This window comes from Muntiacus reevesi, chromosome 14 (genome assembly GCF_963930625.1).
Source record: "Muntiacus reevesi chromosome 14, mMunRee1.1, whole genome shotgun sequence".
In the NCBI taxonomy this organism is placed as follows: Eukaryota; Metazoa; Chordata; class Mammalia; order Artiodactyla; family Cervidae; genus Muntiacus; species Muntiacus reevesi.
The window spans coordinates 35,658,797-35,675,578 of NC_089262.1; the positions used below are offsets into that span (position 1 = coordinate 35,658,797).

At 37.9% G+C, this 16,782-nt stretch overlaps 1 protein-coding gene across 3 annotated transcripts in view; it reads right to left on the reverse strand.

Moving 5' to 3' along the window:
* TTC33 (tetratricopeptide repeat domain 33) overlaps nt 1–16,782 on the reverse strand; it is a 30,373-nt gene that overhangs the window by 5,357 nt on the left and 8,234 nt on the right. For all 3 annotated transcript variants that reach the window (XM_065905440.1, XM_065905441.1, XM_065905439.1), the window contains exons 3-4: nt 4,380–4,461; nt 2,586–2,717 (exon numbers count right to left, since the gene is read on the reverse strand). In XM_065905440.1, coding sequence (XP_065761512.1) covers nt 2,586–2,717; nt 4,380–4,461 — 214 coding nt within the window. The remainder of the gene's footprint in view (nt 1–2,585; nt 2,718–4,379; nt 4,462–16,782) is intronic.

A 16,782-nucleotide genomic window follows, 5' to 3' on the forward strand; every position in this document is an offset into this window, starting at 1 on the left:
CATGTCTTTGAAGCCAAAAGTTTAGATCATAATAATGATGACATGTCTTAAGTGTCACAAGAGGGCAAAGGAGAACATTATATATAATGATAAAAGAATCAATTCACCAGAAAAATATAATAATTATAACTATATATTTACTCAACATCAGAACATTTAAGTATATAAAGTAAACACTGACAGAACTGAAGGGAGAAACATATAGCAATAAAGTATTAGTAGGAGACTTCAATGTCCTACTTTCAATAATGGATAGAACATTCAACATAAGATCAGTAAGGAAACAGAAGACCTGAATAACACTACAGACCAAAGGGACCTAACAGACAAATATAGAAAGATTCATCCAACAGGAGCAGAATACACATTATTCTCAAGAACACACAGACTGTTTTCCAGGACAGATCACATCTCAGGTCACGAAACAAGTCTTAAGTTTAAGAAGACATACCAAGTATCTTTTCTGAACTACAACAGAATAAAACTAACAGAATAAAAACCAATAGAACTGGAAAAACTCATAAATACACGGAAATTAAGCAGCACACTCTTGAATAACCAGTGAGTCAAAGAAGAACTCAAAAGAGAGATTAAAATGTATCTTGAAATGAAAATGAAACTATAATACCCTGACAGTATAGGATCGTATATTTGCAAAAGCAAAACTAAGTATAAGTTTATAGTGATAAATGTTATATTTAAAACAGAAAAGATCTCACGCAAAAACCTAACTTTACGCCTCAAAGAATTAGAAAATGAAAAACAAAGTAAGCCTGTGACCATTTTCTAACATACACACTCAGCTTCACATAAAAATCTAAATATTACTCACAGATATATATCCAACTATTGACTTTTAACTTACTGCCTGTTTGATTTACCTATGTATTTTCTTATGTTTTTGTCTATATGGATATATTAAGAACTGTGAGATGTTAAAAATTTTAGCTTGTTTTCAATATATTTTTTACAGTATTCCCTTCATTATGACAATGAATAAATTTAGTTTTTCTATTCCAGTGTTTCAAAATAACAGCTTAAGTTTACCTAAAAATCAAAAATTTATATTTTTTCCAAATAGAGTCCTAAAATCATACTAAATGGGAGGGAAAAAACTACTTTTGATTCCTCCAATAGTTTCATAATATAAATAGAAAGAAATTTATCAAGGGGAAAAAAGTAACAGTTGAACCACTGGTATTCTTATTTTGAAAACTTAAAAATACTGAATAATTTTACTTTCACTGGCTGATTCAAAATAGCTCTGTTGTTTCATCTGTACTTTATTTCCTTTGTTTATAGGACAATCTTTGCTATATGTCCTAGAGATATTCTCCATTACCATAAACACTTATAAGTGAAATAGATAATGATTTGTAAGATTTTAATAAAAGAGAAACGGGTAAAAAAGTATTATAAGCTAGGCTTTTGTTTGTTTTGCTAGTAACCTGTTAGAAAACTAAATTCCTTAAATTTCTTTTTCCAACTGTGATATGATTTAAGTCTTCAGACAAAATGTCAAATGGCAAGGAAATAAAACAATCTCTGATTAAACTTGTTTCCATCGCTATGAATCTTCCTTCAGACTATCATTTTGAAATTATTTCAATCAATTCTTTTCTCATCAAATTTCTATATGATTTTTGAGAATTTGATAAATACCATAGGTGGTAATTAGAGATAATCATATATTTACAAGAGTACCAGAAAAATCTAAGTTATTCACAACTTACTAAAACCATTACTAGTAACGTTAAACTCAAGATTTACCAAGAATTTTAGAAGTAACTTCTTTGGAATTTTTTTGCTTGTTTTGTTTTCAACTATAAAACGGTAATAAAAGTATGAAAAATTTCAGTTCACTTGATGACACAGAGGAAATCTGGCACCACTATGTTAGATTTGCAAACACCTTTTAGGAAATTAGCTGTTAGGTATATACAGTTCAGTCAAAACAAAAAAGAAAACAAGACGATGCTCACAGCCAACGTCCTATTGAGCCTTTACTACATACACAGTATAGTCCAGATAAGGTGAGAAATTCATTAAGTACCAGTTTATAGCAAACTTTACAAAATGAATACTCCAATTTCATAAGCTTCTACCCTTTCCATTTCTCTGCTCACCAAACTTAGCAACTTTTCAGTCTATGTATTTATCACCATTATTCTTCTGTATTCTACTTTCTTCCTTCAACATAATGTCTTAGTGGTTTTGTCTCCATAGTGCTACTGATATCACTTTATAATGGGGGTAAACTGAGTGATGCAATGAACTAATCTAAAAGTTATTTTATATTTAAATAAGTTTTACCGAATGCCAACATTTATTGTTAATTTTTTCAAATTCCCATAATGCCAAATACCTGAAAAATATTCTGATCCTGATATATTGCAACTGACATTTGTAATGGAAAAAAGATGTTCAGTAATAAGTGAGCAGTGTTTATGGGTTAATACCTTTAAAAGGTTATTTGCTATTTACCTTTTGTGTAGATTTGATAAATGACTATTTACTTTTTGAGTCAACTGATCAAAAACATGTCAAAATAAAATGTCATCACTGTAATAATCTGACTTCCTTACCAAGACTATCTCTCCTAATCCAAGTTGAGCACGCCCCAAAGTCTGCCAAGATTCCCATGAATGTGGATTTCTCTGGACAGCCATTTCTGCAGCATGAACTGCTGGGAACATTTCATGAAGAGACATTAGGACCTATGGCCAAAAAAGAAGAAACCCATCAGTAACATTCATAAATTAGCAAATTAAAAACTAGCCAAAAAAAAAACCATGGACAATTGGATGTAAACAACTCTTCATTTTTAAAAATATATTTTTAGTCTGGAAAATATAACATTTTAGTGGTTTTAACCCCCTCCTTTGCTACTTAAGTTTAAAAGTTATATTCTTCCTATTCCTGAAATAATTATGAAAAATATATTCTCTTTGCAACTACTGAACCCTACTGCATGCACACATGCTAAGCTGCTTCAGTTGTGTCCAACTCTTTGCAACCCTATGGACGATAGCCCACCAGGCTTCTCTGTCCATGAAATTCTCCAGGCAAGAATACTGGAGAGGGTTGCCACTTCCTCCTCCAGGGGTTCTTTCCTACCCAGGGATCAAACCCGTGTCTCTTATGTCTCCTGCTTTGGCAGGCATGTTCTTTAACAATAGCGCCACCGGGAAATCCCCATCTAAACCAGACAGTCATATTCTGGCCATGATGGCTCACAGCTATTTGAACCCCAACTCCCCTTCTATTTACTCAACTTACAATGCGTTTTTTAGGGAACCCCAGGTCCTTCTGTCAAACTAGGTAAATTTAAATTTTGGTTCAACCACCCATCTTGTCCCACATGAACATCTTCCTGCTATAAAAATCATTTAGACACGCCATCAGCCTGCCCACAATTAGGTTCTCCAAATCATACACACCAGAAAAATCAAGGTGTTCCAGAACCCTCTACTTCAATTTATGGTAAAGTGCTGGCTTTTATCTATAAAATTTTGACCATTTGCATTTCACAAGATTTATGACACTACCATTATCAGGTTCCAAATAAAATGACTCATTTCATACAGCATGCCACAAATCCTACCTTTAATATATACATATTTAAGATTAAAAATTAAAGGCTTATCCAAATGAAGGTCCTCATAGCATTTCATTCAGTGGAAAATAATTTATTTGGGTTTTTCCTGGAAAAATTAAAATCAGATCTGAAAAAGGATGTGCCCTATGTTTTGGATCATTATCTGAAAGATATGCTAGGTGGGCGGATCAGGCTGAATTACAACTATTCCATGCTAGAAGTATGTTAGTGCTCTGTCTGAGATTTTAAAAGTCTCTTAATAATCTAATAGAAGTACTCAGAGGTTTTCTTTATGAACTTTCCCACAAAACATTAAAAATGTATTTATAAGTACAAATGTTATTTTTACACTATTAATAAACTGAGTCTATTCTGACCTTTTGCTATGGACCAAGCCGTTCTAAGAGAAACAACCTCATCCAGAATCCAATTCATCCTCATTCCGAAGAGACTGAGTTACTGTTAAGTCCACTACACAGATGAAAGCTAACACATTTCATCTATTTAAGAGATCACCAGTAACTTTTTAAAAGATACCCATCACTCGTATCTTAAGCATAGTTAGGCTGAAATAAAAATTAGCTTCAATATTAAGGTAAACAAATTTCTAATTTGATGCATGAGAAAGAGCCATAAATAATAAGGTGACATATGTTTTTCCCAAATAAACAAACTGTATTTAACAAAAGAAAATGGGAGGAAATATTCTTTCGGTTCATCACTGCTCGCATCACAAACAGTGCAGTTTCACAATGAAAGGGAAATTCTTCATAACCATTACCTGTGATTTCATCTCATACAGGGTAGCATCATTTGGGGTTAACTGTAGTGCTTCATCCCACTTCTGAATCGCCTCTCGGTATCTATAGTTGTTAAAGTTATATTAGTATTATATTTTCAGTAAATCTTTGAGAATACAAGACCAAATTTAAAAGTCAGAAAATAAGAAATAATTGTTTACCAAGAAATATCTCTATTCAAGAACTGATAATGATGATGTTACAAAAGCAGAAAAAATTAAGAGATGAAGGAAAAGGAGAGCAAATGACAAAATATTTTTTTTAAAAAGGACAGCAATTCAAAAAAAGAAAAAACAGGACAGCAAAAGCAAAATATGAATTAAAAAAGACTGGAAGTTTTCCCTGAAAATTTATTTTCTGGGCTAAGAAAGCACCACAGAATTTCTTTTTTTCTCCAACCTCAGTGTCTATATGTGTTGTCACTCATTTCAGATGGATTACAAAGGACTTCTCTCAAGAATTTATAATCCAGTTGCAACCCCTGACCCTAATGCAGCAATCTAGCTGACAGAGATGACAATTTAAGACATCGCCAGGTCATTTTGTAAACATTCTTCAGTATTCAGTTTCTGTGTCTATAAGCTCCATGAGTCTAGGGATCATGTGTTATTTATCACTATCAATACATGGTAAGTTTATAAGATATGGGTCATATGAATGAAAACAGTATGGAGACAGTGATTTCCACCATTGTCTTTTCACTGATGTTCTCCCAGTCATGACTCTCTTCTGAGTCAACATCTCCACTTAGATTCCCTATAGATGCCTCAGACTCAATATGCCCCAAACTGATCTTAGCATACTCCATACTAAATCTGCAGAAGCCAATGTATATACATATATCCTTACGGCTGACTGACACTGTTGTAAATACAGAAACCAATACAGTACTGTAAAACAATCAGCCTCCAATTTTATAAATCTGCAGAGGTACAGCAGCACTTTCTTTTTTAAATAAAATTAAGGAAAGATTAAGTCCTACACATTATCCAAAGCAGTCATCCTCACAGCATTGTTCCCATGCAGCTAATTCATGTATACTTTAATATTTCTAGGAGGACAAAGTTCAAATTGCCAGAATATTCTTCATTATAACAAGCTGGAACTTTCTGTACCTTTCTGTCAATGCTACTCACCCTCTCTTCTAGACCTAAACAGAAAATATATAATCCATCAGTTTTGATGGTGGATGATGGATGATCTAGGGAGGTTTTGGGGGAGAAAAAAATGCACACACACACATACACATACTGGTCCCTGCCTCAGATCAATGAGAAATTTCTGCAGTAGGGCCCAAGCATCTGTATTTTTAAAAAATTCCCTAGGTTATACTAATAAAAACCAGGGCTGTGAACCACTGATAATCTCCCTCTTGGCATATTAAGCCCTATCACGTGCTGTCTTCTCCTGAATCACTTCCAGCTACCCTTCATTTCCTCCACGTATCCTTGTACATAATTTCCTACCTACTACGTGAAGATCCATGCCAACCATAACAACCAAAAATGTGGGCTGACCTGCACTGATTATTATTTAAGGAGGGAGCAGAAAACTAAAGGCAGAATTAGGTAGAAAACACAAAGTTAAATAACATTTAAAAAGTACATTCTCTGTCTGTTTTCACCATGCTATAGCATCCCTTTACTAGTAAATAATACAAATGGCAATACCATTTCCAAGCTCTCACGCCAGTGTGGCAAATCTTAGACCACACCTACCACACTGCCAACTCCATGCCTAGCAGCAGGGGTGAGGGTGGACAGGGTGGCAGGAACTCTAGAAAGTCTGCCTTAACTGCCATATGGGTTGTATCAATGGCTACTATTACTTTGTAGCAGCAGCCTACATTCAAGGATAAGCTGAAGAGTCACCCCACAATGGCTGGCAGTCTCTGTTTCTAGGCAAACCACATCTGAATATGCAAAAATGATGACCAGAACTACTATTAATATCTTCTACCCTAACAGGGCCCCCTGCTGAGCTCTGAGAATATCTGTTTGAAGACGGTGTTTAACCCTGGGAGAAAGACCACTCGATTTTAGGAACTACTACTGACTTGCAGATAGACCGCTGTTCACCTCATTGTTATGATGCGCTACCACGGTGCTCTGCTCTCCCCTGCCTCTGCCTGCATGTCTTCTCTGTAAGGCACATCACAGCCTTCTTGGACTTAACAACACACACTACAAAGCACCTCTGCGCTACACTTGTGGGCCTTTCAAAACAGCAAAATCACCAAGAAAAAGCAAAAAATGTAGAAAACGTAATGCTAAAGAGACCACAGAGAGGATGCTTGTTTTCATTGTGAGAGCTAAAACACAAAGCCAGAAGGAGTCTTTTGACTCAGCTGAGAACTCAGCTGGGAAAGCACCTGGAAACTGATTCTGGGCTTACAAATACATTTAAAATGAGTAAGTGAGCTCACAAATACAGAATCCATGAATGAAGACTGTATTTAAGAAGCAATCTTATAGCAGTTTATCAATGTCAAACAAAATGTCACTAAACACAAATGGTAACTACTTTTCACTAAAATTATGGTAGATTTCTATCAGACAGTTTTATGTGCTCATGTGGAAATACCGAAACAAATATAAAAGCTATTTCTATACAGCTCTGCGCTTCATGTGTTTAGTCGTGTCTGACTCTTTGCAGCCCCATGGACTACAGCCCTCCAGGCTCCTCTGCCCACAGAATTTTGCAGGCAAGAATACTGGAGGGGGTGCCATTTCCTTCTCCAGGGAATCTCCCCAACCCAGGGATCAAACCCACACCTCTTGTGACTCTTGCATTGGCAGGCGGGTTCTTTACTATGAGTGCCACCTGGGAAGTCCCTCCTATACAGACACATTTTAGTAAATCAGTAGCTAATGCAGGATTCATCACTTTATTTCCTATGAAAAACTATATTATCAAGGACATTAAAGTTTTCACCTTATTTTATATTGTGCTCCTAATATTTATAATCATTGTTTTCCCAAAATGCTTAATGATAGAAGTAACTTTTCCACCTTAGTTTATCAGAAGTGGTTTACCACTGTTAAGTATATAACTTTTGATTTTACAGTTTGCCTCCCTGATTTTGGGGGAGGCTTTACAGAGAAATTATAAAGATGTTAAAAGTAGCATTAGACAGATCTGACTGAAAATTGTGTGATTTCCAATGCAGGTAGATCTGGTTCCAAGTTTTAGATAATGCTCAATACACTAAATTAAGCCAAAACAAAAAAATTCCATAAATTATTTTGAGTTTTTCTGTCTAGAATTTAGAATAACATTCTGAAGAAACCAAGGAAAAAATAATGTGTAGTTCCATATAATGAGCACTCACAGCAAGGAACCTAACTTCCCAAAACTTCAGGAAGGCTCAGAGAGAAAGGAAAAAAAGGAGTAAAAACAATGGAAGAGAAAATGTATACTTCCTAACTGCATATTGTCTCAAGATAGTCATACTGAAGAAGAGGGGATCTGGAACAGGAAGAAGTACCGAGATGATGCTCAGCCTACAGTATATTTATACTGTATAGAGATACAATATAAATATACTTTAAAAAGAAATGTTGAGGGACTTTCCTGGTGGTCCAGTGGTTAAGAATCCAGCTGCCAATGCAGGCGACACAGATCTGATCCCTGCTCCAGGAAGATCCCACAAGCCGCGGAGCAACTAAACCCACACACCACAACTATTGAGCCTGTGCTCTAGAGCCTGGTGTTCTGAAGCAAGTTGCAATTTCTAAGCCCACACACCCTGGAGTCTCCGCTCTGCAGGAAGAGAAGCCCCCGCAATGCAAAGCACACCACAACTGAAGAATCGCCTCTACTCACCACAGCTACAGAAAGCCCGCCTGCAGCAACAGAGACCTAGCGCGGTCAAAAATAAATAACATAAAGTAAAATTAAATTAAGTTAAAAATGAATTTTAAAAATTAAAAAAAAAAAGTCAGAAACGCTGCATTGGCCATAAAGTTCCTTCGGTTTTCCCCACAAAATCTCATGGGAAAACCGAAATGAACTTTTTGGCCAATGCAATACTAAACTACTCTGAATTTTAGTCACCATTCCTTATTGAAACTGTGTGGACAAGGATTAGGTCGTAAAGTCTACTTTCAGTAATAATTTAAACTATCTACTTACACAAAAGAAGAAACAGGTCTTTAAAAGTTTCTAATTTATTATAGACAAGAACTAACCATTTACAATGGATCAATTCACTCTGGAAACAGGAAGGAGCTCTGAAATTACTTGGAGGTACAAACACACTGAATAAAGATCATTTTCAAAAGCAAATAAAACAGTAATGCCAACTTCTAATTAGTAAAGGACATTTCTTAGTTATTGTACTGAACACAGTTGCTCTATTCTACCCCTTGAGACACTAGATGATGAGAATTTTCTGAAAAACTTCTAAAAAGTCATAACCTTAAATTCAGATTCTTCCTTTAATATCAACTTTTTACTTCAGATACAAAAATCACTTAAAATATTTTACTATCTCTATTACTCATTCATTTAGCTTACAAACACACGTCACAAAATAAAATTCACTGGCAATTAATTCCAGTACAACTAGGATCCAATAAAAACATTCACAAATAAATGGGCTGGACTATAGCAAGTTCCTATACTTAAGTGATAAATATGATAAAATCACAATAAAGACAAAAGAATGAACAGTAACTCTCTTCAGTGGGATGAACTCAATCACTTGTCTCCTTGCTTTCTTGGAGCAGTCTTCTGCTGAATACTGGCTCACGGTATCTTTGTAAAACTATTTGAGGGGTGCTTCCCTGATAGCTCAGTAGTAAAGAATCCACCTACCAATGCAGGAGACAAGAATTCGAACCCTGATCCGAAAGATCCCACATGCCTTGGAGCATTTAAGCCTGTGTGCCATAACTATCAAGGCTGTTCTCTCTAGAGCCTGCCTGTGATCCGCAATAAGAGAAGCCACCTCACTGAGAAGTCCATGCACAGCAACTAGAGTAGCCTCTGCTTGATGCAACTAGAGAAAAGCTCATCCAGCCAAAAATAAATAAATAACTTAAAAAAAAAAACTATTAGAAACTTTACATTTATTTCCATGTTTATTTAAACTAAAAGCTCTATGTAGACAGTGTAATAGGTATTTTGCTCACCAAAGTATATGCAGCTGTAGCAGCTAACACAGGATGAACTGGAACTCTATGGAAGGGGCCTAACCAGAAAATATAAGCCACGGCCCAGTTCAAAACTGTAAATGGCATAATTAGAAATGTAGTCTTAAGAGTCCTAATGACCAAAAAAAAAAAAACAACCAAAAAAGAGTTCTAATAAATTTCAGTACCATGTCCTACTCTTGGCAACCTCGTGGACTGTGGCCTGCCAGGCTCCTCTTTCCATGGTATTCTTCAGGCAAGAATACTGGAGTGGGTAGACATTCCCTTCTCCAGGGGACGGATATTCCTGATCCAAGGATCAAATTCAGTTCTCCTGCATTGCAGGCAGATTCTTTATCATCTAAGCTATTGTGGAAGCCTGTATTTGGAGAAGCTAGCAATGAAAATAAACCAAACTTTTGGGTTAAGGAAAATACATTATTTGAAAAATTAATCCCAGTGATCAATGAAGAATTTTCAGTTCATAAGATAAATGTAAAAATCCTAAATAAAGGATTAGCAATCAAATCCAGCAACTTAGTAAAGTATAAAATCCACATGACCATGTAGGATACACCTCAGAAAACCATTAGAAAATGTTTCATGAGATGATGGAGGAAAAGATTACATGACACTCAACAATGCTTACTATAATTTAACATCTATTTTTTATTATTTATAGCTATTATTTATATGATTTTTAACAAAAATAAATACATCATCAAAGGAATTTAGTTCCTTGGTGCTGCTGCTGCTGCTGCTAAGTCGCTTCAGCCGTGTCTGACTCTCTGCGACCCCATAGACAGCAGCCCACCAGGCTCCTCTGTCCCTGGGATTCTCCAGGCAAGAATACCGGAGTGGGTTGCCACTTCCTTCTCCAATGCATGCATGCATGCTAAGTCACTTCAGTCGTGTGAGACTCCGTGCGACCCTATGGACAGCAGCCCACCAGGCTCCTCTGTCCACGGGATTCTCTAGGCAAGAATACTGGAGTGCGTTGCCACTTCCTTCTCCTCCTTGGTGCTATTATACACTAAATATTAATCATATTGACATTATCTCTAAAAGCATTAACTATGTCATCCAAAAAAAGTAGTGTATTATGAGTGATTACAAGCTTTTCTCTAACATTTCCAAATGTTATTATAGACACAATATGAAAAACTTTGGAAGTATGCTGTGCTCTGTCATCTTTCTCTTGAAAGTTAAATTATTCCTTCTTAATAATTCTTATACTCATAATTTTCTAATTTATAGTACAGTAGTAAATTCCATAGGATTTAACAGTAGCAAGTCGATCTCTCCTAGTCTTAGCCTATCTGTCCAATCTTTTTTCTCCTACTCGCCACCACACCTCTGCTTCCCTCAGCTGTCTTTTCTTAACTTTGTGGCCATGCCATGTGGCATCTTTCCAGACCAGGGATCAAACCCGCACCCCCTGCAGTGGAAGTGCAAAATCTTAACCACTGGACCACCAGAGAAGTCCCTCTGCTGCATCTCTGCCTTGTCTCTATTCACGTATCTACCCTCAGTGTACAAATGTGCACGTTGAGGTTCCCGTTCCTCCCCCTCCTCACCTAGTCAAAGGCTCTCCTCTGAGACCAAGTAAAAACCCTCTTTTCTCGTGAAGACCATGAGTACCATTTAAGTGACCACAAAGTCACACTTTTAAGTACTTTGTTTTACTAAATACTTTCCATGCAATTACTTAACACACAATTATTTTCATAGAAAGTTAATTCACTTAGTGCTCACAAAAGTTCTATAAGACTGGCATTATTTGTTCTCATTTTACTGAGAACATGGACCAGAGAGTAGTTACAGAACTAATCCAAAGACACATGACAAACCAGGACTTGAAGCTAGCTCTCAGAACTACATGACCAATGCTTTCTCCAATTATCCCAATGCTGTTTTCATTTAATTTTTCTCTAATTCTTCCATGTATTTTTATCTTCTCTTTACTAATGAATTCAGGGACCCAAGGGTGGGTTTGCTTATATTCTCTACAACACCCAGAACATGGGCGGGCACAGAGAAGGTGCTAATATCACTGATTCTGCCCATCTCATTTGTCCTTTCCTTCTCCAAGAGAAGTCTGGGAAAGTAGCAGAGAGAGGCATAGAAGATAGGAAGAAGGGACAGGAGCTAGTACGTTTCCAATACATTAAAAAAAAAAAAAAAGGAAAGAAGTAAAAAAAAATTCTACCCTAAAACAAAAGTAGCAAAAACCTTAACTCTTATTTTGTTTCATCTCACCATTCCAGGTACAGAAATTACAAGAAATTCCCAAGACCATGTGAATGGAAATATGGGTAGAAAGAATCAAGAGATTAGAAGTAGGGGTATCTTAAGACTCTGGGATATCTGAGGTTTCAAGAGCCGCTGTGGCTTTGGGGAAGGGTCTGGGGGCCAAGGTCAGCGTAGCAATGGCCCACACAGTGAATGTCTCAGGCTTTGTGAGCCCCAGTCTCTGGCACAACTACTCAGCCTGCTGTAGCACAAAATCAGTCACAGGAAATACACAAAGTACCTGCTTGTGTCCCAATAAAACTTTATTTACAAAAGCAGACTTTGGTGTGCCAACCCCTACTCTAGCTGGCCCGTGCGTGCCAAGTCACTTCAGTCATGTCCGACTCTTTACAACCCTACGGACTGCAGCCTGACAGGCTCCTCTGTCCACTGGATTCTCTCAGCAAGAATACTGGAGGGGGTTGCTAAGTCCTCCCTCCAGGGGATCTTCCCAACTCAGGGGAAAAACCCATGTCTCTTATGTCTCCTGCATTGGCAGGCAGGTTCTTTACCACGAGTGCCACCTGGAAAGCCCCAACTTGGTCCAACCACTGTTAAACTTATGTCACTTTCAGCCCTATTTTCTTCCTAACTCAACCAAGGGCAGTTATCACCCCATGGAGGGCATTTATGGAGGACTTTTTGGTTGTCACTAAGACTTGGAGACACTAGCGGCAAGAGGATGAAGGATTAGCAGCCTGCAAAGCAAAGAGCAATCATGCACAAGAGACTGTCCTGCCCAAAATGCCAACAGCATTATTCCTAAAAAGTCAGGATGGCTCTTCCCATCCACCCCCACAAAGCTGCTTATGCACTAAAGTTTAAGTCGTCCCAAAGTACAAAATAAACCAAGAAGTTTAAGATGACACTGACCATCACTAGCTCTGTTTTTTCCTTTCATTAGGCAGGCACGCAAACATGCCCATACATACAAAAATGCACACGTGCAAACACAGGCACACAGATTTGAGGCAGAAAGAAAAATGTCCTCTTTCTCAGCTGCATTGCTTTGATTTGGAAAACAGCCACTACTGTTAGCAGAGGCACTGCCAAATGAAATGCGCACTGTTGCTAAAGGCATACACAGGTTTGAAGAAACAACGGAGCTGCTTTCCACTGGCTAAAGAGCGCCAAGAACCGGTGGGCACTTACTTCCCTCCCATCAGCTCGTGGAATTCCCTCCCCTCCCTCATTTCTCATTTCTCCCCTTGCTTTTTCTCATCTCCCCTTCCTCTTCTCCTGGCTATGAATAAAAGGTGGTACCACCAAGCTCCTCCATTTTTGGATCTCAGGAAACTTGGCACCTAATAAATCAATGGTCACTCATAAGCTCTACAGCATATCTCTTAATTCAACTTTGGTTTGGAACAGATTGAACAGACATGGCCCTACTGCAGCTGCTGGATAGGAAGCATTAAGAGATAAAAACCTGGTTTAAAGTCACTATGGTTAATAAGTGTCCAAAGTCTGATTCAGCCAGTTTAAAGACAACCTGAACTAGCACAAAGAAGGAAGCAGAATGAATATTTCCAGGGACTGCCCAAGGGCTGGGTAAGATAACACCCGACACTGAGGTATAAGAACAGGTGGTGACCAAGCCAAGTAAATCAGCACACTTATTACCAGATAGAAATGTCACACTGTTTAGCTACTTTGCTCCCAATTAGATTTGCAATTTGCTATAGCATCAAGTTTAATGAGCTATATGGTTACCAGCTTATTCATTTAATAAACATTTATTGAGCACCAGAACAGAAAACTACTGGGCCAGGTAGTATTCTAGGTACTGGGGATGCAGCATTCAACAAAATATAAAAAGACCTACCATTCTTCTAGAGTTTACATTCTAGAATGTATGTGTGTGGGAAGGCGGCACAAAAAGACAACAAATATAAATTAAAACATGGTTAAGTACCATGATGACAGACACACGGAGGGATATGATAGGGGTGAAAGCCTGGTGAGGAAAAGTCTCTCTGGGAAGGCATCTGAGCTGAGAACTGAGTGACACAGAGCGGCCAGCCAATGGGAAATCTGGAGAAGTTCATTCCAGACAAAGGGAAAGGCCAAGCGAGGCTTATACACCCTTTTGGGGGTTTTTTTCCCCCGAGGCAAGAAAAGCAAAGCATGTCTATAGGAGGAGGAGGAGGAAAGAAGGAGATTGACAGGTAAGAGAGGTAGTCTGAAGCCATGATTATGAAACTAGTAGCCATGGTTATGCATGTAGATGTTCTTGTATGAGTGATGGGGAATCCACACAGTTTCCAAGCAATACAGTCATGAACTGCTTTGCACTTTGAAAACATCAGTTGGGCCCAGTGGGGGAAAATTAACTGAAAGGGTGTAAGAATGAGCACAGGGAGGCCTGTTAGGAGACTACCAGAGTAATCTAGGTAAGATGACAATAAATTAGACTAGGATGATAGCAATGAAGACAGAAGGGAGGATAAAAGTGATTCAGAACATGTGAAAAAGTAAAATCATCTCAACTTGGATTGGATAAGAGGAGTGAAAAAAAGAAAGGAATCCAAGATGATATATTAGCCTGATGATATGAAGCCTAAGCTTACAGGCTAACTCTTTGTGGCGGATAAGATCCAAGGAAAGAGTGAGGAAAAAAGAGAAAAGTGAGGCAGTTTGGGAGAATAAACATGAGGCATATGTTAAGCTGACAACAGCTTCAAAACCAAACACCGATGACTGTTAACCTTGGAGAACTTCTTCAGACACAGTGTGAAATCTCTTTGTACTGGAAACAGTCCAGTGCGGAATGGAGGAAAAAGAATTTATTTGCAGCCTCCCTCCCATATCCTGCCTCCCGTTGATCAAAGTCGGTCCCACAAGACTTTAACCCATTCACAATCCTGGGTATGTGACCCAGTCCCTCTAAAGCACCCACAGGTCCAACCTAGCCAGCATCAAGGTGTGATGGTCTTTTCATTATCAGCACCATACATGGCGGCTCTCTAGTCTGTGCTGACAGCAGCATCTGCCAGGACCCTAGGGTAATAAGAATAGTTGCAATAACCTGTTATGAAAAATAATCTGAAAAAAAAAATACATGTATATGTGACTGAATCACTTTGCTTTACACCTAAAACTGACACAATACTGTAAATCAACTACACATCAATTTAAAAAAAAAAAAAAAAGTATCGTGAGCTGTCTCAAGGGCAGAGATCTGAGGGTGAGTGGGGCTGATTAGTTCTGGAACGGCACGTCAACCAGCAGAGATTACTTCATGCTTCCAGTTTGTTTGTTGTGGCTGCTGAGATGTGTCCAACTCTGCGACCCCATGGATGAGAGCCCACCAGGCTCCTCTGTCCATAGAATTCTTCAGGCAAGAATACTGGAGTGGGTTTTCACTTCCTTCTCCACGGGACCTTCCCCACCCAGAGATCAAACCCATATCTCCTGCATTGCAGGTGAGTTCTTTACCGTCAAAAATTGTGAATCACTATATTGTACACCTACAACTTATATAATATCAACTATAGTTCAATTTTAAAAGGGTAAAAAAGAGAGAAGAACAGATGACATCAAAACAAAAGGAGGGGAGACTTCCCTGGTAGTCTAGTGGCTAAGACTTCATGCTCCCAACGCAGCGTGCCTGAGTTCAATCCCTAGTCAGGGAACTAAGATCCCATATGCCATAACTAAGACCTGGCGAAGTAAAAAATTCATTAGATAGATTAAAAAAAAAAAAAAAACTTTTTAAAAAAATGAGGGTGATCGGGTGGAGAGGGAGGTGGGATGGGAGACCGGGATGGGGAATTCGTGTAACTCTATGGCTGATTCACATCAATGTATGACAAAACCCACTGAAAAATAAAAAAATTAAAAAAAAAAAATAAAAAAATGAGGGTGGTTTTAGGAACAAGATTCTTGATAAGACAAAAAGGGATGAGATGGGCCTTTGATAAAAGCAGGGGCACTTCATTACAACACAATGAAAGTAAGTGGCTTAGATGCAGACACTCAGACTGGAAGACATGGGGTGAGAAAATAAAGGCATTCTACACTGACTGCATCTATTCTCTTCCACAGAATAAGAGGCAAGATCACTGTCATTAAATACATCCAGGTTGGCACTCAACAGAATGTGTTTCACACAGCCAGATCACCCTCAAGTTCACTTTGGTAGGTATGCTTTTCCAGACAAGGAACAAAACTCATGGCAAATTATAATTTATTCCAGCTTTCCAAACATACACACTAATACAAGGAAAAATGAGACCACTTAGCTACACAATTAAATATCACCACCTAGTGGTTGAAACCTTAAAAGCCAGTTTGAACCCACACTGTGATTCCTAAAAAGGTATGCATGTCCTGTGCATGCGTGTGTCCTGTGCAAGTGTGTGCGTGCTCAGTCACGCCCGACTTTTGTAGCCCACCAGGCTCCTCTGTCCATGGAATTTTCCAGGCAAGAATACTAGAGTGGTAAAAAAAAAAACAAAAAACAATACTGGAGTGGGTTGCTATTTCCTCCTCCAGGGGATCTTCCTGACCCAAGGATTGAATCTACATCTCCTACATTGCAGACAGATTCTTCACTACTGAACCACCCTGGAAGTCTACGGTATGTCCTAGTTAATATTAATTAGAGAAAAAGATGCTTGAACAAAATAATTGATAAAAAAAAATGTAATACTTCATGAACTGTATCAATCACATGTAAAACCTTCCATCTTCTAAAGTACACTCACTAGTGCTACTAGGTGCTATGTGGCACGCTAAGTGATTATACAGGGACTTGGTCTTTAATCCCCCAATGGTTTATGAGATAAATGTCACCTTCATTTTTCATATAAGGAAACTATAAATTGACACTTAGAAGATTAAGAACCTTCCCCTAAATTTATACAGTAAAAATGATAAAGCTAGCATCTGAATGGAATTAAAATGACTTCAAAATCCACACTCATAACCACTAGACTTACAATACTGCCTCTGT